Source organism: Rattus norvegicus, chromosome 11 (genome assembly GCF_021556685.1).
Source record: "Rattus norvegicus strain SHRSP/BbbUtx chromosome 11, alternate assembly SHRSP_T2T, whole genome shotgun sequence".
Taxonomy (NCBI): domain Eukaryota; kingdom Metazoa; phylum Chordata; class Mammalia; order Rodentia; family Muridae; genus Rattus; species Rattus norvegicus.
In genome coordinates this window covers 47,073,493-47,095,164 of record NC_141544.1, presented here as the reverse complement: position 1 = coordinate 47,095,164, position 21,672 = coordinate 47,073,493, and the positions used below count along the sequence as shown (strand labels likewise).

Here is a 21,672-nt window from a genome sequence, read left to right as displayed (position 1 = left end):
GTGTGTGTGTGTGTGTGTGTGTGTGTGTGTGTGTCTGTGTGTATGTATGTGTGTGTACCTGTGTGTCCATATGGGGCCATGTATGTACCAATGTGTCCATATGGGTATGTATGTATGTGTGTGTACCTGTCTGTCCATATGGTATGTATGTGTGCACTTGTGTGTTCATATGGGTATATATGTGTTTGCCTGTGTGTGTGCACCTGTGTGTCCATATGTATGTGTGCATCTGCATGTCCATATTGGGGGAGTATATGTGTATGTGTGTATATGGCTGTATGTGCACGTGTGAGAGAGTGTATGTGTATAAGCTGGATGCCCATAAGGCCGCGTGTGCATGTATCTGCATCTGTGTGTCCATATGGCTGTGTGTGCATATGGGTGGGCATGACTCTGTGCATGTGTGTCGAAGCCAGAGGTTGACATCTGAAATCTTCTTCTTTTGCTCTCCCCTTATATTTTGGGATAGGGTCTCTCAGAACCTAGAGTTTGAGGTTTTGGCCAGTGAGGCCCTGGGACCCACCTGTCTCTGCCCCGAGGTCTGGGGTTGCGGACATGGACCACCCTACCCAGTTTCATGTGGGCACTGGGGATTTAAACTGAAGTCCTCATGCTTGCCCAGCAAGCACTTCACACACCGAGCCATCTCCCTGCCTGTAACCATCACCGCTCACACTTGACTAAGTTCTCAGAGAAGCTATTGTTTAAAATCTGGGAGTGTCTTTGGCAACTTCCTATCTCTGGAACTGGACACTACTCGGGCCTTCTTTCCTCACTGTTGGAACATCATATGCTGTGCTATCCCTGGGGTCACATGCCAATACAGATGGCAGAGTGGGAAGTCAGAGGCCCTTGCTAGCCTGAGAGCCACCAACTCACATGATTCAGCTACAAAATGAGATGGACTGGACTTGTTCTGAGCTCTCAGAGCAGAGAGGATTCTGGTCTCAACACACACAAATGTCAGGTGACCGCAGATGATAGACTTGGGGTCTTTGTGTCTTATTCATTGTAGCCGAGGTCAGCACTCATCCCTGTGGTATGGAGAACACCAGGAACCCAGTGTGGTTAGTGTCCTTCCATTTAGAGAACAGCTCTTCACCTCTGCACCGCAGAGCAGACAGGACGCATTGGGCTTTTGGGCTAGGTGGCTCTGATGTACTTTGAGGCCCCCAAAGAATCCAAGACTGGGTATGGGAAGAAGAAATAAAGACCCTCAACCCCTGCCGAGATGTCCAGTTGTCACAAACCATGCAGACACACAGAGCTGATACCAACAGGCGAGTTGTGTGTAGAGGTGTGGGTCAGTAACTCGGAAATAGCCTTGTAGACACTTAGAGCAGACCTGGGTGCTCATAGCTTCTAGGGTTTGAGGGAACCCAGAGTAGTCCCTGATCCCAGCCTATAACTACCTTAATTTCCTTTGTAAATGTAGCTGAAAATCCATCCCGATCAAAGAACCCAAGAAAGAAAATTGAGAGCAGTCGTGTGTGTGTGTGTGTGTGTGTGTGTGTGTGTGTGTGTGTGTGTAAGTGTGAAAGAGATCCCTCTGGGTGGGGTGGGGTAGGGGTGGTGGAATGAACACCAGTTTTGAGTGCTGCATGGGGTACAGGAAAAGCTAACGCAGCCTCATGGAAGCTTCGTGGCGCTCACTCAGTCCAGCAGCAGCCAGCGAGCCTGTAGGAAGATCAGAGCGGCACACACGTTCACATGGGGAGAAGTGCTTAGTGTTTTCAAGGTGACACAGAGCTCAAGCTCCATTCTTTAGTTACCTGGCTGATGGCAATCGAGAACACTATGTCATGGCCCAGTGAAGCATTGTGTCTGCATAGGAGAGGAAACTGACCTACCGACTGGGATTTGTCCTCAGTAAAGGCCGCCAGTCCGGTGCGCATGTGTGTACAGCCCTCAATCATGATGGAGACATGGAGACCAAATTGTCCATTACACTGTCTGATCCTGACCGTTTTCTGAAATGGATATTTGATCACAAATTCATTTCGGCATTGAAGACTGTTTTTCTTAGCCTTGTAAATTTTTTTTAAGTCTATGGTTTTTCTCGTCTTCTTTCTACTCTTGCTTTGCCAACATGGATACGATTCATGCAGAGAAAAAGGAACTGAGGAATAAATCAGTCACAGGATAGATCTTGCAGCCAAAACCTGCCAGAGCCAGGAACTCTGTTAGGGGAAGCCAAAGGCTGCAGCCACATGCAGGAACCTCGCCGTGCCTCGTGGGCATAAACTGGAACCTTGGCAATAAACCTTGGCTGGATACAAGGTCGCCCTGTGCGAGTACTCCTGGACTCAGTTGGATACTGCACGTTCCACTCATTTTGAGAAGAGGAAATCATTGTTTTTAGTGTTTGTAAATCCCCTCCATGCTTAGCAGAGAAATGCTGGTGCTTTAGACAGAGGAGGTGGCATCACTTCTGCAAGTGTCTTCCCGTCCATCTCAGCAACACCATGGCATCATGTACTGTGTCTTTAAGCTTAGTCAGGCCAGCTCTCACCATAGTAGCTAGTGCGAGGCTTGGCCTTGCTTTTGGTTAAGGGGACAGGGTCATGAGTGCACATGTGTGTGGAGGTCAGAGGTTGACACTGAGCCTCTTCTTCAATTAGTCACCTTATTTTTAAAGACAGGGCCTCTCACTCAACTTGAAACTGGCCAGTTCAACTAGTAGCTTGCTGCCTTGCCCCATGGTTCCTACTGTCTCTACCTTCCAATGTTAGGCTTATAGCTGCATGCTTGGAACCTGGCTTGTTATAGGTGCCAAGAATCCAGACTCAGGGTCTCATGCTTGCACAGCAAGGGCCTTACTGACAGACTGAACCATCTCCCTGGGCCCCTCCACACTCAAGTGGCTGGTGACAGGCAAGAGCTGCCTGGCTGCTCACACTGCCATTGTTGGGTCCTCATGAGTCTCATGGGGACTGTACCATGATCGGGTGACACTACACGAAATCCATCGGCAGCACGAAGCTAACCCTAAAGGTAACTCTAGCTTGAGTCTTTCCCAAGAGCTGTGATGTTCCTGAAATCCAATGCAGAGTAACGAAAAGGGCTTGATCCCCAGGCTCAGGGGGAACTCAGGGTTTAGCGCTATCTTCTCTAACTCTCAGCCTGTCAACTTTTTCTAAATGTGTAGAATGCTCCAAGGGAGAAACAGCATATGGTGGGAAGCACAATGAGAACAATGTATCAAATACAATTTTCTATTGTGCGCAATGAGAACAATGTATCAAATACAAATCCACTGTCATGCACAGTGGGGAGAGCACAGTGAGAACATGTATCAAATACAAACCGTGTACTATGCACAGTGGGGAGAGCACCCTGCAAGCCATTCCCAGCCTCACTGTTTCCTCTTTGTTGCCTGGGTGGCCAGATGGGGTGAGTATGAAGGGTGCCTTTTCTAGATCTCTTTCCTGGGAGCCCCAACTCTCCCTTTCCCCTCTGTAGTCAGGTAGGAATATGATGGCCTCACATGTTGGAGTAGGCCTGAAGTCCGGAGCCACCACTTGGAGGAAAGCTGAGTGACAGCATTGAACTGAAGCCACCGTGTTCAGGTTCCTTCAGTTCACATTAGCCTGTCTTGGTTAAGTATAGTTTCGCTGGTGGTAACATGAAATAGTAGTTCTTCATCTGTACCTGCATTATGTATTATAAACACTATATGATATAGTTAAAAATATATCATATTGTTATATCACCACTAACAAAACAAATAGAAATAAAAACAACCTACTGAAACTCTTACAGCTTTCTGATAGGTGTGTTCACTCCAGAACCGGTAGTAATAATGAGATTTTCACTGGCAAGATGGACAGAGGGTTATGAGACTCCTGCAGACAAGGTAGAGTTAGTTCTCTTCTCCATCTTTTGTTTTGTTTTGTTTTGATTCCAAGATGGTTTCTCTGCATAACCGTGGCTGCCCTGCAGCTGACTCTGATCCACACGCCTCTGCCTGGGGAATGCTGGGATTAAAGGTGTGTGCCCTCACACCCAGCGACTTCCATCTATATGTCCAGGAGTTAAATTCAGCTCACCCACTGAGCTCTACCACTCACCCTCCAGATACCTTCTTATCTGTTAAAACTGAGCCATGAGGCCATTCTGCATGGGACCATAGCATGTGGCACAGGTACCTTAAGCTAATGGCACTTGAGAACCTGATTTCCAAGATGTCCTGGGGCAGAGAGCTGCCACAGTTGATTTTCTGTCAACTGTAGTCAGTTGAAGAGTCAGAGGCATCCCTGTTGTGCACTGGGTGTTGGGGTGTGTGTGCTTAAGAAGGGGGTGATCGGAGGGGCACCGTGCTCCACTGACACTTTCCCGGGGTCACTTACCTTTCCTCTGTAAATCTGTCCACACAAACACAGCTTCCTTCGTTGCATGGCATCTGCGTGGCACGGCTCATAGGTTTTGTCCATAACTGAGCTTCCACCAGAGTGAAGGATGCCACCCATTGAGTCTGCCTTGGTGCTTGATGATGAATCTGCCCCAGCTCTGACAGCTCACGGCCCCACTACCGAACTAGATAGAGTGTGGGTAGAATTCACACTGTAAAGGAAAGGAATCACAGTCAACATGGAACTTCCTATGTCGGGTTGGGGTGTCATTGTGATGGATTACACTTTAAAGTTCTGCAAGTTAGATTGTTTAAGGTAATGAAGTCAGGGTGGGAATGTGCAGTCAAGGGCTCCCACTTGTGGGGAAGCAAATGCTCTCCAGAGGGAGGACAGACTGGAGGATCCCACAATCAGGTGACCGGAAGTCAACCCTGGCACCTATGTGGGTCTTACTTGCTATCTCTAGCAAGGAGGCAATTTTAGCACACTCCTGCCTACACCCTAGACCGTGCAAGGGGATAATACCTCGTCAGATGCTCAGAAACAGCCCTGTGCAAGCATTCTGCATCCGATGCTGAGAATGTTGCCAGTAGAGAGAAAGCCCTCTGAACTGTGAGATTCCAGTTCTCAGTCCAGGTTTGATGTCTGCTCCCACTGTGTTGGAGAGTTAGGCAGCTTGCCTCTTGTGCAGATGCCGGTCTCTCTTTGTGGGTGTCTTGTGCACTGAGTATTTTTGGTATAGCTGTGGCTTGCCTGTCCTACCTTGTAAATGTGCCCATTCCCACATGGGCTGCTTTAGGTGGCCACATCTGCTTCTGCTGAACTTCCTCAGTCAGAGCAGCCACCCTCCAGACTGTTGCCTCGGCCCTCTCTGATGTTGATGACAGGGCATGCTGACCCGTCTTACGCTCTGTGTGGCTCATGGGGAATCAGTGAAGGAGAATTATGTGGAAGCCTCTAGCCAAGAGGAGACACCCGGCCTCTCCTCGGGAAGCCTGGGTCTCATTTGCATTTTTGCATGTTAGTTGCTCATAAACAGTCCTGTGCAACTGCAGTCCAACTGTGCAGACTAGGCTTGGAAAATTAGGACACCCTGAGCCTCCAGGCTAAACTTGGGACTCTGATCTGAGGGAATCTTTGGATTTGGAAATATGGCAGAACCCAATTAGACAGAGCACTGTTGGCATGGCTTGTGACAACCAAACTTTTCGCAGACCAGAGCTCATTGGGGCTACATTTTATGTCTGTGTTTCATCCATTTACCTATCCATCCATCTATCATCTATCTGTCCATCTGTCTGTTCATCCGTCTGTCTGTCTATCCATCTATCCTGTCATCCATCCATCCATCCATCCATCCATCAATTATCTAATCTGGGTATATGTGTGCACATATATATGATAACCAGAGGCTGCCCTTGAGTTTTTTTCTGCTCCCCTGCACCTTGTTTGTTGAGACAGGGTCTCTGATTCTCCTGGAACTTGCAAAGTAGCCTAGGCTGCCTGACCAGCAAGCCCCAAAGATCTTCTGGTTTCTGTGTCCCCAATACTGAAATTACAAACATGGCTTCCTGCCTAGCTTCTCTATGTGGGTTCTAGGTACTAAAGTCAGGCTCTCCTATGCTTTCATGGTCAGCACTGTACTGAGCCACTATTTATTTTTGAGACACAATCTCACAGCCCACTGAGAATTGAAATTACAAGTGTGAGGCACACCTGGTTACTTTGTTACCCCCCCCCCCCCCCCGAGCTGGGGACTGAACCCAAGGCCTTGTGCTTGCTAGGCAAGCGCTCTACCACTGAGCTAAATCCCCAACCCCTACTTTGTTACTTTAACAAAGGCTGACTACACAACCACCTTCCCTAGGCTGTGCAATTTAAGGGAGGAAGCATTTGTTTTGGCTCATGGCTCAAGGGTTTCATCAATGCAATGAGTCATGGTGCAGTGAGGAAGGAGAGAGTAAAGATCACTGGTGCTCAGTCACACCTCCTGTGTATGCTGTCCAAGACCCCAACCCGATCACTGGCACCATATGCATTTAGGTCAGGATCTTCCCATGTAATCAAGATAATCCCTCACAAGCATTCCCAGAGGATGGCCTAGTCTAGATAATTCCTGACAGATGTGCTGGGAGGCCTGTCTCCTAGATGATTCTAGGCCCCGTCAAATTGACAGTCAACATAGACCATTCCACAGACCAAATACATTCATGGTGGCTTGGGTACACAAGCTCAGGAGAGTCTCTGTCTTTCCCCCCGTCTCTCGTGCCCGTTTCCCTCGAGGATCACTTAGTCTCTGCTTAAGTATGGTCTCTAAGCTCATCACTGTGTCTCAGATCTCTCCACTGACTTCAGGCTCTTGTGTAGATTTGCTAATTGGATATAATAAACTATATTTCAGCATAGACAGCTAATCTTTACATAGCCAAGAGACATCTTAAAAATTAGCTTGACCTTGTAGGTCAGAGAGTATGGTTGTCATGACGATGAAGGTGTGTAGCAGTAGAGCAGGGAAGTGAGTGTGTACAGAAATAGATTCCTGGCTAGACACTAATTGAATTTTGAGGAGAGGCGCAGGGTACTTGGATGGGGCAGAGAGCTATTTCAATAGGTTCTCTGACTACCAAATAGCTGGAGAAGAGGGCAAGTTTACTTCGCAGTATATAAAAAAATTAATTTAAATGAACCATAAACTAAAGTTTAGCAGGGCTAAAAGCATAGAAGGAAATATTTCTAACAAGCTAAAACACATGAGCTGTAAACGAAAATAATGATTAAAGTGACTCTCATTTAGTTTTTTTTTTTTTTTTTTTAAGAACAAAAGAATCTTTGTTCGTTCCAGGCCATGATTAAGTCTTCAAAGCAACTTCCTTTCTATTAAACGTGCACGGTGATCTGGACACTAACCTCTTGAGCTACTGAGGATGAGCTCTCTGTAGCTGTACAGCGAGTCACGCGTGGTTTCTCTCAGCTAGCACGGATGTGATGGCGTTCATTGCCGTGTTTCTCTGGTGTTAAACCATCTTTATGTTTCTAGGGTAAACCACTCGGTTACAGTGGGTAGCCAGAAGGTGCACTGTTGGCTTCAGTTGGTTGACATTTTATTTAGAATCTCCACATCTGTGTTTATTGATGCCAGGTTAACCGTCTCGTCTTAGGATTGCAGTCATGCTGGGATCATGGAGCATGCACAACAAGTTCCTGCCCTCTCCACTTCAAGACCCAGAACGGGCGCTTTTCAGAGCTGTGGCTGTTGTGAACCCCGTTGGTGCTTGGTTACTTAAGCCACCAAAATATTTTTTTAACCTTGTTCTTAATTAACCTTTTAAATTAAAAAGTTATTTTTCTAGTTTTACTGTTTTCCTTTTTTTCCCAGGGAGTAAGCTAAATTAACTGTCCAGTTAATTTTTAATGGATATTTATTCACTCATTTATTTGACATTTATTTAGATTTATTGGGCATTTGCTCTGCACGGGGCATTATCCCCCATGCTGGAGAGAAGTGAACAGCAAGAGCGCTGCTGGTGGCTTTTCCAGAAGAGAGATGAGATGTGACGTGTCCAGCTAGTAATAGCTTACACCTGTGGCAGGCTGGGTCCGTGAAAGAGACCTTCAGACATTTGTCTCTCAAGGAAAAGTCCTTCTGCATACTTGTTGAGCTGTGAATTAAGCATGGATCTAAAATCTCTAAATATACATTATGCATCAAATATTTATGACACCCATACACTATTCTAGGCGAAGGGTATAGCACAGACCTGTGGAATCTGTTTCGGCAGTGTCTCAGAACATACTCTGTTGCTGTAACACATTGCCTGTGACTGAGCAGCCTGCAGAGAACAGAACTGTATTTGGGTTTATAGTTATGGAGCTGGGAAGCCCATGAGCATGATCTTGAATTCAGCAAGGCCTTCTTGCTGTGGTACCGTGATAGAGGATGGCGCATAGCACGTCCCATCAAGTCTGTTGTTCTGCGGGTCTCCTAAAGCTTCTAATGCCACGGTAGGGCTCCACCCTCCACTCACGCCAATAACTTAAGTCCTCACCTTTAATTGCCATCGGTGTGAGCTTTCAACTTAGGAACTTCAGGAAGACATGTTTAAACGACAGCAAGTCACTTACGTCAAAGGTCTTGGGTGTTTTGAAGGATGTGTGTGCACCATTTACAGTAAGATTTGAAAGTCACGTGTCCCCTGTCCTGCCAGAATGCTTGAGCGCCGACTCTCTGAGCTCCAGGGCTGGGTCTGGGTGGGGAGGAAGTTCCTTTCAACCCTTGTCTCTGTTTGCAGCTCTTGTGTCTTGAGGTACGGTCACCACCACACTTCTTTTCTGAAGAGACAGAGGGTGAGAGTGGAGTTCCCCGGAAGCCCCACCCTCTCAGCCTGACTTCTTCCCCTACATTCTGGGGCTTGAGGCACTGGCTCTGTGAAGCATATTTCGGATTTGAAGAGCAACCATTCTTGAGGGGCTGACACCGAGTTCCACGGAGCATGTGGAAAATTGAAGGAGCAGGTGCCAGTCTGTTCTCTGCTCTCCGGGGTCACAGTGAACAGTTGTTCTATGTAAAGATTCCCAGGTCCTCCTTACCCATATCTCCCACCCACCCACCCACCCACCGCCGCCCTCCCTGGGCTACTGTGGAGGGCATCTCACACCCACCTAATCCAGACCCTGCACCTGCAGCGCAGTCCAGCCCTTCCCAGTCCAGGCCCCTCAGGCTCCTCTGTGATTCCATCTGTCTCTTGTGAACCATTTCTAAACATGCCCGTTCATCCACTCCCTCTCAGCCAGCATGGCTGCTCTGACCACCTCGGAGGTGGGCTCCAGCCTCTGTGGCTATCGTGTTTGCTTCTCTCAAACCTACCCAGGGCCTCTGACCCTGTTCTCAGACATTTTCAGATTCTTCCTTTTACTTCCTTCTGCTCTCTGAAAACCACCCGTAAGAGCAGCCTTCCTGGCCACTCGTGCCCATCCCTGGTCCCTCCCACTCCACGTTCACTACCGGCCTCCTTACCCTGCCTTCGTTTCCCCTGAATAACAGCCCACGGGGTAAATGCAGGGTGTTTGTTCACTATAATCAGCGCAGAGCCTAAGGATGCTGGCACACGAGCTGTGTTCTTCCCTTTCTCCCTGCACTTGAAGGAACTCAGAGGTGGCCCTCCAGAACAGGTGCTCCAAAGCCAGAAGGGCATGGCTGTGGCTCATGGGTGGCTGGTCCTTCTGAGCAGAAACCAGAGGGGCCACGGTCATGACTGAAACCTCACAGCAGCCTGTGAGGAGCAGCACCCTCCTGGGAAGGCCAAGGCGCTCAGTGAGAGAGGTTAAGGAATGGATTGGTGGCCTGGCCCAGCTCAGGTCTAGGTAGCATCTTCTGCATCCCTGCTGTGTGGCTAGAGGCAGAAACAGACACAGCTCCCCCTGCACACAAGCCTTTCCCTGCAGTTTCAGCCTCTGAGTTTCTGGGCCTGGAGGCCATGCAGCCGCCATTGGCTCATTGCTCAGGAGGACTGTTTGCTGTGGGGAGTGAGCATGCCTCTTACCAGCTGTGATCCCAGGGCTCTGAGCAGTTACTCATGGGCAAATGGGACAGGAACAGTCCCCATCTTAGAGCACAGAAGATGAAGTCAGCAGTGGCTCCCTCACACGGGGCTCTTGAAATCAAGTCGGTGCATGACCATCCTTTCTTGCTCCGCATTAGTCCAAGTCACACGACCCAACAGTCAAATGTCCATGGTTCCTGTGTCCCCACTGCCTCGCCAGCCAGCGGACGGTTGATAAGCAGGTGGCAGCTGTGGGTCCCCGCTGTGACAGAAGAAAAGGCTGCCTGTCCCCAGGGCTTACTGGGGAGGGGGCTGCAGAACCCCCCCCAGGTGCCTTTCCCCAGCCTCTGCCATGGTTTACGGTTGGCAGCTAGTTACCGGGAAGGGGCTGAGGGACCACGCTGGCTTTTGCCGTTCTGTCCGCATCTTGCCGATCTCTGAGCTACCATCCACCAGGGCCTTATTTTAGACTGCGGCTTCCGCCATGGGCACCACAGCACGAGACCTGCAGCATCCACCCAGCTGATCTTTTCTTTCCAGTTGGGAAGAAGATGCCCTATTCTGACCTGCCTTTGTTTCTTTTTTAATTTTCTTCATTTCTACCTTTCGGCTTCTGGTAACAGTGGATGACAGCAGGTTTCAGAAGCCACAGAAACAGTCCTGTAGGTCTGTCCAACAAACCCTGGGGAACAGCCACGTTCCACGGGGCCCTGTGGCACCCACTTGTGTAGTTCATGATGGCCGCCCAGCCAGCCTCTTTCCCCCACCACTCCCTATTTCTCTCACATGGAAAAAAAGGAAACCACCTAGGGTGGGTTACATTTAATGGGGTGAGAAAAGTCTACACGGTAGAAGAGAAGTTACAGGTGAGGCCAAGCGCCTTCCTCCCAGGAGGGTGAGCCATTTTCTCCTCTCTGGCTCCCATATGGACAAAGCACACAAAAGGGCCCTTTCTGGGTTTGATGTATTACTTTTAAAAAACAAACCCTTCATGTTTTTTTTTTTTTTTTTAAATTTTGGTTCCTACCTCTTGGCCGACCCAGCAGGAATTTGGCAGTCTATTAGACTGCTTCAAATGCTAAGAGTTGCCTCTCTGGAAGTCACATAGTTGGGGGTGCTAGGGATTCTAGATGTTCTGTGACCTGGGCTGCCAAGCTGCCGGGGTGCTCAGGGCAAGGGGCCCTGGCCTCCAGTGCATGCATGACGAGAGGCTTAGCAGCTGTTGATACACCACATTTATGGATGGGGTTCTTTCTCTGACTCCTGCTTCTTGGTGTATGACTGAAATTTTTTTATAATCTTTTAGAGTATTTCCGGGGTTACATGAGGAGCATTTTGTTCAGGGCAAGCCTGTTTATCGCTTTTGTTGTTGTTGTTGTTGTTGTTATTTGTTTTGGATGTTGTGTTACAATTCCTGTCCCAGATCTGTGATAAGTCCACACCTCCGTTTATCATTTAGTTCTTTCTACAAAGCATTCAGCATCCAGCTTCCCTACTTTGAAAAGAATCAAAACTCCGTACTGGTTCAACATGGGTAGACAGTGGTGGTAAATGGACAGGCCTGTGTACGCTGTGTGGACGTTGTGACGTTGTGACGTTGTGCTGACGTCGTGACGTTGTGCTGACGTCCTGACCTTCTACAACGGGGAGTATTCCAATATTCTTCCTTCTGTTGTCCGGAACACAGTGTCTTGGTGGGCTGACCAAAATTCTTCCCTGATGGAATGGGGGTACAGCAGAAGGGTCCCTCACTGGGGGCGGGGGTCTCAGTAGAGCAGAATGGAGCCGTTTGCTGTCTTCTTCAGCCTTCCATGCACGCAGGCAAAGACATAAGGCAGCCAAGCGGCTGGGGGATGTAGCTCAGGTGTTAGAGCGCTTGCCTGGCTCAGGAATGCCCTGAGTTCTGTCCCTGGCGCCTGACCCCATGCAGTGCTGTAAACACCTGTGCTCCTAGCACTTGGGAAATATAGACAGGAGGATCAGAAGTTCAAGGTCATCCTCAGTTACAAAGTGAGTTTGAGGCTAGCCTGGGCTACAGGAGACAGTGTCTGGCTTTCTGAATTCATTCTTAACTGTGGCCTGAATGCAGTAACCTGTGTTTGGTTGTTGTTTTTAAGGGGAACAGGACTGTATAGCTTGTTGGGAGAATGCTTGACTCTGCATGGTACCCTAGGCTCAGTCCCCTGTACTACAGGGAGGGTCATACCATATCTCCCCCATATCTCCCAGCTCAGGTAGCTACTGGAGATGAATCTTTGTTGCCTTTTTTATTAGAATAATCAGGGTACTCGGTTGCCCGGGGAGTACTTTCCTTAGGCCTCGTAGAATGTTCCTAGTCCAACACTGTATTCTGATTCCCTGCCCCTAGACAGGGTGTCCTACAAAAACAACCAGATCCAACCCTTAGCAATTAAAGAGCTTGGCCAGGTAACCACCCCCTCCCCCAAAGCCTGCAGGATGTGAGTTATTCATCTTTACCAAAGAAGTTATTCATCGGCACTAAAGGCTCCTTTGAGTTTTTATAACTTTAGGATCCTTTTAATAACACACTCGTTTTATATAATAATATCCAACTGTAATGCTGTGCACAGCCCCCGCCAGCCCTCTTCTCCTTCCCCACAGGGCCTCATCTGTGGCAGGAACTTTAATCTTCCTCTTTGCATTTTAATGCTTATCGTAAAAAGCCTTAGGAGAAGCTTGGGCAGTTTCATTTTGAGAAAAGCGCACCCAGAAGCCTTTGTTCCCTTAGAACGCTAAGCTCCGTTTATGGCTTCCAGCTTTATGAGGGACTTTTGGTGGGCCAGTGCAGAACGGTAGGTCCCTAGGCATGTCAGCACCCAAGGCTCACTAGGGAGTCCGCTAAGTCCCTCTCCCTTGACAAAGGTTCTCTGTCCCACTCATGCTTGGCATGCTTGTGCATGTGCCCAAAAAGCACATCATGTGTGAAAGGCAGGCACAGCCCCTCCTCTCCGCAGGATGAGTGACTTCCTCAGGGAGGCTGTTTAACAAGGGTGCCTCATGAAGCATCCAGCACAGGAGCCCAGAGGATCCAGCACCAGCACCGTATGGTTTCAGGGAGGCAAAAGTGTCACCTCTAGGAGTCACGGTGACAGAGTTTTCTAGAGGCTTGAGGAAGATGAGTGAGCTGAGCTGCCTTGGAATGGAATAAATTCACATTCAAACTGGAGCCAAGCTAGGGAGAAAAGCAGGGGAAATACATTCCTGGTTGCAACGTGTGCAGAAGATCACGTTCCACAGGAGAGAGTGTGCCCCACAGAGAGAGAGAGAGTGTGCCCCACAGAGAGAGAGTGTGCCCCACAGAGAGAGAGTCCCACAGGAGAGAGAGAGTGCCCCACAGAGAGAGAGAGTGTCCCACAGGAGAGTGTCCCACAGAGAGAGTGTCCCACAGAGAGAGAGTGTGCCCACAGGAGAGAGTGTGCCCCACAGGAGAGAGTGTCCCACAGGAGAGAGAGTGTCCCACAGAGAGAGTGTCCCACAGAGAGAGAGTGTCCCACAGAGAGAGAGCATCCCACAGAGAGAGAGTGTCCCACAGGAGAGAGAGTGTCCCACAGAGAGAGAGTGTCCCACAGAGAGAGTGTCCCACAGAGAGAGAGTGTCCCACAGGAGAGAGTGTCCCACAGAGAGAGAGTGTCCCACAGAGAGAGAGTGTCCCACAGGAGAGAGAGTCCCACAGAGAGAGTGTCCCACAGGAGAGAGTGTCCCACAGAGAGAGAGTGTCCCACAGAGAGAGAGTGTCCCACAGAGAGAGAGAGAGTGTGTCCCACAGAGAGAGAGTGTCCCACAGAGAGAGAGAGTCCCACAGAGAGAGAGTGTCCCACAGAGAGAGAGTGTCCCACAGAGAGAGTGTCCCACAGAGAGAGAGAGTCCCACAGAGAGAGTGCCCCACAGAGAGAGAGTGTCTCACAGAGAGAGAGTGTCTCACAGAGAGAGAGTGTCCCACAGAGAGAGAGTGTCCCACAGGAGAGAGAGTGCCCCACAGAGAGAGTGTCCCACAGAGAGAGAGTGTCCCACAGAGAGAGAGAGAGAGTGTCCCACAGAGAGAGAGTGTCCCACAGAGAGAGAGAGTCCCACAGAGAGAGAGTGTCCCACAGAGAGAGAGTGTCCCACAGAGAGAGTGTCCCACAGAGAGAGAGAGTCCCACAGAGAGAGTGCCCCACAGAGAGAGAGTGTCCCACAGAGAGAGAGAGTCCCACAGAGAGAGTGCCCCACAGAGAGAGAGTGTCCCACAGAGAGAGAGTGTCCCACAGAGAGAGAGTGTCCCACAGGAGAGAGAGTGCCCCACAGAGAGAGTGTCCCACAGGAGAGAGTGTGTCCCACAGGAGAGAGTGTGCTCCAAGGGGAGTGTTCACATGAGAGAACTTATCTCTAGGAGAGGGTTTCTCTGAGAGCATTTTTCCCCAGAAAAGTATGTCCAGGGAAGAGTGTTGCTAGAAAATGTGTCCCAAGGAATGTTCCCTCACGAGTCCCCAGCTTTTAGGGGCTGTTTCAACCTGGCTATCACCACAGACATAGCATCTACCCTTGATGTTGGTGCACTGAGCACTGATGGCTTTCTTGGGTGTCAGCATGGGGCTTTCAACTGTTCTGAGCCATGCTGTGTAGAAGGGCACACAGGGCCTCTTCTGCAGACCTTCTTGACCTGGAAGCACCTCAGAGGAGCCAGAAGCTGGCTTGAGTGGGGTGGCCTGTGTGCACACCCAGAGTGGAATGTGTGTGTGTATGTGTGTGTGTGTGTGTCTGTGTGTGTGTGTGTGTCTATGTGTGTCTATGTGTGTCTGTGTGTGTGTCTGTGTGTCTATGTGTGTCTGTGTGTGTGTCTATGTGTGTCTATGTGTGTCTGTGTGTGTGTCTGTGTGTCTATGTGTGTCTGTGTGTGAGTGTCTGTGTGTCTGTGTGTGTCTATGTGTGTGTTCATGTGCATCCTCCCCCTTATTCAGGATAGGTACCACCTAGGAACCTTCTGGCATGTCAATGTGAGGAAAGCCAGAGCAAGAGCAGCTGCGACCTAAGTGTTTTATGCCCTGCTCAGGGCTTTATCTACAAGGAGACTGAGTCAGCAGAGGAGCACATCCCACAGGTGCCCCCAGTAAAGCCTTCCAGTAGGATTGCTAAGCCTGCAGCCCATCACTGTCAGGAGGGCAAGGGCCTGTCTCACTGTCCATCTCTTCAGGTTCCTGGTGAGATTAAAGAAATACCTCAACCCCTGGGTGCTCTAGGGAAGCTTCCAGAACCAATCTTTTCCCATCCTGAAGTGGAGGTGACAGGCACAGCAGCATGGTGCGTACCTGTCACAAAGCCCCAGGCCACACTGTCAGTTTCTCCTATACCGCCTGGCTCTGCATCTCTACAGTGGGCGGAAAGGCCTGAGGTCCAGTGTTCACTCTCACGTGGGATCTGTGGCCACGCCCACTTGGCTGATGCGTGACGACTGTCTCTCTTCAAAGGACATGTGTGGCTTTTTATTATTCAACATCCTCCTTATTCAGTGAAAACCCACTTTGTTTCTGGTCTCATCGAATTATTTCACACAGCTAGCATGGCATTTCAATCCAAAGAAGTCCTGTAAGTGCACCTTGGGGCTGGGAGATGGCTCAGTGGTTGAAGTGTTTGCTGCGTAACTGTCAGGAACCTGAGGTCAGATCCTCAGCACTTAGGTTAAAAAAAAAAAAAAACAAAAGACAAAAAACAAAAAACCCACATGCCTGCCCTAGCACTCAACAGGAGGGGCCAGGCAGGCCAGCCTAGCTGAAGGGAAGGGATTGTAACCAATATTTAGCTTGTACACAGGCAGGCACATGTATATGCACAAGCACGCGCGCGCACAGACACACACACATATTTGCACATGCACATATGTCATGCACACAGGCCTACACACGTGCACACACACACGTGCACATGTGCTCCTGCACATACCCACATGCATTTGCACACACGTGCACACGTGCACACACAGAGTCATTGTTTTATGAGCTGGAGATTCCCATCTTCCTTCCTTTTTCCCATTTTTGGGGAAGAGAAAATGAAACAAAATTGTGCAGGAAGGGTTTGTATATTTGGTTGGGGGAGGGGAAATTAATCTTCTCATAATAGTTTTTAAATTAAGTTTCATACTGGTCCAAGCCCTTTCCTCTCCTCCCTTCCTCTGATATTCCCCCTCTCATTAAAGCTCGGGTTTTGATGGCATTCACAGGAAGGCTGATTTACTGGAATAGAGACGCTCTCTAGGTCTTAAGTTTTGGAACATTCCCAGTGTGTCTGAACCCAGGTTTCAGATTTTACTGGCATTTTGTTGGCAGGGCTGTCTTTGGAGCCCTTCCTGATTTGAACTTGTTTCCTGACACCTTTAGCAGTATGGTCCTGCGTTTCTTAAATTTAAAAAGGGGGGGCAGGTTTTAAATAGAAAAGCATTTACAAACACAGACGAAAAGTTGATTCTCTGATGTCAAGCAAAATAAAAAAGCAGTTAACTCTCAGAAACAGACACTTAGACACTTTATTTTTAAAGGGCAGGAAAAGACAGGATAAGGACCAGGGAGAAGGCTGTCTCCAGAAACCCCAGCTGTGTGGACTCTCCTCTCCCTCTTGAAGCTACAGCAAGAAGGCAGCTTGTTTCACTACCCTGGGCTGTGTCTGTAACGCCAACAGCCAGGGTCACTGGTGAACTCAGGACCTAGCTCACCTGAAGGCCTTGTTGCCAGTCTGTTGGGAGTGGGGCAGGATAGAGGCGGCCCCAGCAGGATGCTCTGACACCTGAGTCAGGAGGGACAAAGAAGAGTTTGCCTGTATTTCCCAGTTGATAGGAGCTGAGGCCTAAAACTAACATCCCAGGAGAAAGCAGCCGGGGCAGGGTGGGCTGGTGAGACTACTTGGTGGGGTGGGGAGGAGGGTAGTACTTGCCACCAAGCCTGACAACCCAGGATCAGTGCCTGGCAACCCATGTGATGGATGGATCGGACCGGCTTCCATGACTGACCTCTGACTTCCTCACTACTGCATGCATATGCAAAATGTTTCCCTAATGAAGGGGTGTGGCAGGGGCATGTCAGCGACATTATTACCTCTTCACCTTGATACCATCCTGGAAGCATTAGTCGGCCCTGAGGGACACAGGAAACCAGTTGGAGAATAAAAAAGGCGGTGCTCAACATGCACCGGATGATGTGCTCGTGAACTGAGGAAGCCTCTGAGGACCAGCAGTTAAACTACTCAGACAGCAGAAGAGCTCAGTGAGGGAATGGGGTGAAATGTCCGACCAACGGGGAACCGACAGAGTCAGTCTCGCAGGGGTGGAGAGATGGGTAGAAGGCGGAACTGGCCCAGAGGGGATGGAAAGTAACTACTTGAATGAGCATCTGTTCCAGCACTGGATTCAGAACCAGATTTGGTTCCTGGGGCCGCCAACACGGAGCAAAGCCCTGTGTTGAAGAAAGAGGCCCCTTGTCCTGGGGCTCGAGGAGCTGAGCTAGTGCTAAGCTTCCCCGGCACAGTCTTTGTGCCTCCTGCCCTTGGCAGGGTGGAGCCCGAGAGCAAGGAAGGGCGATGCTCTGGGCAGCTGTGGTAGAAGATGCTCTGGCGGCTGAGGCCAGCGGGCAGGGCGGGAAGTCCTTCCCCACGATTACCCTGAGGCACAGATGGAATTGAGGTGGAAAGGGGCCGGATGGGGGCCTGAGTGGGAGGGCGGGCTTTCCCTTTATAGAAGAAGGTCATTCCACGAAACTTGCTTTGACCACCCAGGTGCTTCAGAAACTCCTTGGCTCGGTAGCTAAGGAAACTCATTATTTTATTATTTTATGTAAATTTGGTGAGATGTTGGCATGCTTAAAACAGCTTCCTTGGGAGAGATCTTGCCCAATGCCCAAGGCCATGGTCTCAGTCCCCAGCACCACCAAAAAACAAAAAGTTTTTGTTTCCCAGGAATGTCGCTCAGTTGATCGAGTGTCACATGAAGTCCTGAGCATGGCCCACAGTAGCATAACTCAAATGCAGAACGTGCCTGTAACCCCAGACTCAGGAGGAGCAGAAGTTCAAGGTCGCCCTCAGCTGCACAGAGGATTTGAGGCCAATCTGGGCCACACACAAGTCCCTGGCTTTAAAGACAGGAGGAATGGGGGGGGGGGGGGACGACCGGAATTCATAGAAACAGGAAAAATAATTTCCCAGACACTTGGGAGAAAAATGAACTCCACCACAAATTTGGTAGCATTTACTTTTTGAAGATTTGAGTTCTTATTTCAGTTGTTTAAAATAAAAGAGATTCCTTTCTCAGGTTTAGGATTAAATATACAGAACTTTCCAGAAAATCTCACAGCTCTCCAGGACTCTTAAGCTGACACAGATGCCTTTGAGGAGACTACAAATGGTGTTCCTGCCTTCATATCTCACTGGTGAAGAGAGAGAACTGAAAGGCTGAGGCAGGAGGATCTCAAATCCAAAGGCCAGCCTGCCTACATATCAAGACCCAGAAACAAAGCAGCAGGTCTTCTGTAGTGACCCCACCCCCAGACCCCCAAACCTCCACTTCCTCAGCTGTAAAATGTGACCACGTGGTCATGATACCTGGGACCCTCTGGAGGCATCTAAGGATTGGCTCAGTAAAAGCACCAGAGAGCTGTAGACTGCCCAGAACCCTGAAGGATATTCTGAACAGACAAAGAGCCCACTCTGTTACTAGTTGGAGCTGCCCTTCTGCACAGCTCTGAAGTTCATTTGTTCTCGAGATCTTAGATCTGATCGAGTGTGAAGATGTCACTGTGTTGCTGGTGGGCTGACTAGTGGAAACCTGCCACGTTGACATCACAGAACCTAACACCTGCTAAAGGCCTAACTGGAAAGTAAGTAGAACTGTGCAGATGAAGTGGAGGCTTCCCGTGAAACCTTAGAGCAGTGATAATTCTGTAACTTAAGCAATATGGAATTCATTCCGGGACAGAATGTACAATTAGCCCATAGCAATCGGTAGGTTTTATCATACAACGGTAAATGGTATTGTGACATGTATTTACAACAACGAACCTGATAGGGAAGCCTAAGAGATGTATTTAAGCAACATAAGACTGCCTGCTCACGAGGTGACTCGGCTTCACAAGCATTTCAGTTCTCAAATTAATTTAGAAAGTATATTTATACAGAATGAACAGACAGAAATCCTCCACGTCTGCAAAGGCCTGGGGAAGTAGCACCCAAGGAGACCAGGGAGGAGGATGGGGCTTGCTGGACACTGAGATGTGCTTGGTAACTAAAACTGTGCAATGTCTGCACTGCCTTAGACCTGGGAATTTAGGAAAGGGGACCGGTGCCAACAGAAAAGGATTCCCTTTCAGAAACAGCCCCGAGCGCATTAGACACTGTACAAAATGAGGAGGGGTCCCACATCTCCACAGCAAAGGGTAGGTAGTATGTCTGTTGACAGGTCTCCCAACAAACAGTTCTGAGACAAACTGGTGGGAATCGGAAAGATAAAAAACCAGGCCTGTACCAAAGTTTTATCCTATGTAGGAAGGAACTCTAAATGGACTGGGAACACATTCATACACAAGAAGCAAGTGAATTCCTTGGGGATGGGAAAACAGTCTCTAGAGTCTCTAGCCATGAAGCAAAAACAAGAGGCAAAAAGAAGAGGTCGATGTGTGTCACACACACACACACACACACACACACACACACACACACACATCGTGAAGATGTGGGGGAATGAGGGTCATCTCTAATTGGTCCAAGAGTAGGTCAGGGGTTGTGGCCATATCTCACAATGTCACACAAGCGCTTGCTCTCTGAGCAGCATCCCACCCACCTCCAACACTTTACTCTAGATGCAACCCTGACAGTGTCTCCATACATGTGATCAAGGTGTGAGGACGCCTAAATGATGAACCAGCGTGGAGTTCTGTACCACACAGCATCAAACAGGGATGAGGGAGACCTCATGGGCGTGCTGAGTATGCCCAGCCTCCACCAAAGACTAGGGAGGGGAGGGAGACAGAGGGGGAGACAGAATGACGTGGGTCCAGGGTGGCAGCCTTCTCTAAGGAAGAGAAAGAATGAAGAAAGCAGGCATGGGCCTACCATGTGCAGAAGGGGTCACAAGAACCAAGCAGAGACAGCTGAGGGTTGACTTGTGTTTACATCATAGAGGTGCAGACCAGCAAGAAGGGATGGAAGGTGAAGGGGGAGTGTAGTGAATGCCCACAGACTCAGAGGCTGCAGTGTAGTGAATGCCCGCAGACTCAGAGGCTGCAGTGTAGTGAATGCCCGCAGACTCAGAGGCTGCAGTGTAGTGAATGCCCACAGACTCAGAGACTGGAAAGCTTGGTCCCCAGCTTGGGAAGAGTTAGGAGGGGGTTCATTGGAGATGTGTCACTGAGAGAGGGCTTTGGGGTTTTCAAAAGACTCTTCCCACTGTGTCTCTCCTCGTGATCATGGATTAGTCTGTGAGCTCTCGGTTCCTTCTCTCAGCCAGCATGGACTCTGTAGCCCTCTGAAACCCCAGGGAAGTTGCTTTGGCCTAGGTGTCTTGTCACAGCAGTAGAAAGTGACTAAGCAAGGCCAGCTCTGGCAAACTTTAAAACACTGAACAGGAACAGTGATGGGCGGAAGGAAGCGAAGTCAGGATCGCTGCTAAGCCTGATCGCTCGGGCAGAATGACTGCACAGGATGAAGGGAAAAAGGTCACACTGAAGGAATTTGTAGACACATTGTTTGCTTGAATATCTCAGGCTGCTGAGGACTAGAACTACAGGTAAACACTCAACTCTTTCTCTCTTGTGTTTTGTCCCAGCAGGACGGTCGTCCATTCTGAGATCTCTGCACCATAGCATTGCCTTAAAAAAATATAATGTTCATTTTATATATTAAAGAAAAAAGTTTTGCACACTTCATTGGCTGTAGGTCATATCTCAATACAAAGTATAAAACGGGAACAAAAGAAAACAGTTACGGGGTTGGGGATTTAGCTCAGTGGTAGAGCGCTTGCCTAGCAAGACCCTGGGTTCGGTCCCCAGCTCTGAAAAAAAGAAAAAAAAAAAAACAGTTATAACTCAGTTTTTTTCTTCTCTGACTACTCCTTAGGATACAGTTCTAGAAGCAGGGAACACAGTTACTGAGCCAAAAGGTATTTAAAAAAACAAAACAAAATAAAAAAGCAAAGCTGCCATCCCTGGGTGTTAGGGATGCCTGCTTATGGTTGTCAGTGTGCCTTCTTAGACTCTTACTGTCTGACTCTGACAACACAAAGGCGGTAGACCAGTTAGCCCACTCACTTCTCTACAGTTGTTTATCTATCTATGTATTTATTGAGACGGGGTCTCTCTCTCTCTCTCTCTCTCTCTCTCTCTCTCTCTCTCTCTCTGAGTGTGTGTGCGTGTGTGTGTGTTTCTATTTATTTGTTGAAACAGGGTTTCTCTGTTTAGCCCTGACTGTCCCAGAACTGACTCTGTAGACCAGACTAGACTTGAACTCTGAGATCCAACTGCCTCTGCCTCTTTTGCCTTTGAATTTTCCATAGGTTGAATAAACTCACATGTTACCTTTGAATCTTGCCGTTCAATGCACATTTCAGGGCCAGCGTACCTTCTGAGGTTCTGTGTGTCAGAGCTGCCGTTTTAATGACCACCAGTTGTCCTTTTGGGTCCTCACATTGGAACTCAGCTAACTGTTCCCCTCATAAAATTAGATCTTTTCCAAACTGTTGCTTTTCTAACTGGTGAACATGGCTGTCCCAGATCCCCATAGAGGATGGGCTGGATCTCAGTTAAGCTCTT

At 49.0% G+C, this 21,672-nt stretch overlaps 2 protein-coding genes across 15 annotated transcripts in view; both read left to right on the top strand.

Annotated features, from left to right (window-relative positions):
- Window positions 1-21,672, top strand: part of Hlcs (holocarboxylase synthetase) — a 179,839-nt gene that overhangs the window by 142,186 nt on the left and 15,981 nt on the right.
- On the top strand, window positions 7,539-15,570 carry LOC148002548 (uncharacterized). Its single transcript, XM_087577147.1, has 3 exons — window positions 7,539-7,620; window positions 13,038-13,915; window positions 14,169-15,570. The coding sequence occupies exons 1-3, from the start codon at window positions 7,539-7,541 to the stop codon at window positions 14,280-14,282; spliced, it is 1,074 nt and encodes a 357-aa protein (XP_087433273.1). The 3' UTR covers window positions 14,283-15,570.

Excerpts from the sequence above, each read along its gene's own strand:
- LOC148002548 (XM_087577147.1), top strand. The coding sequence starts at position 7,539 with ATGCACAACAAGTTCCTGCCCTCTCCACTTCAAGACCCAGAACGGGCG. Across the intron at positions 7,621-13,037 it reads GGCTGTTGTGAACCCCGTTG|CTGAGCTGCCTTGGAATGGA; the intron begins GTGCTTGGTTAC and ends AAGATGAGTGAG. Across the intron at positions 13,916-14,168 it reads GAGTGTCCCACAGAGAGAGA|TGTCCCACAGGAGAGAGAGT; the intron begins GTGTCCCACAGA and ends ACAGAGAGAGAG.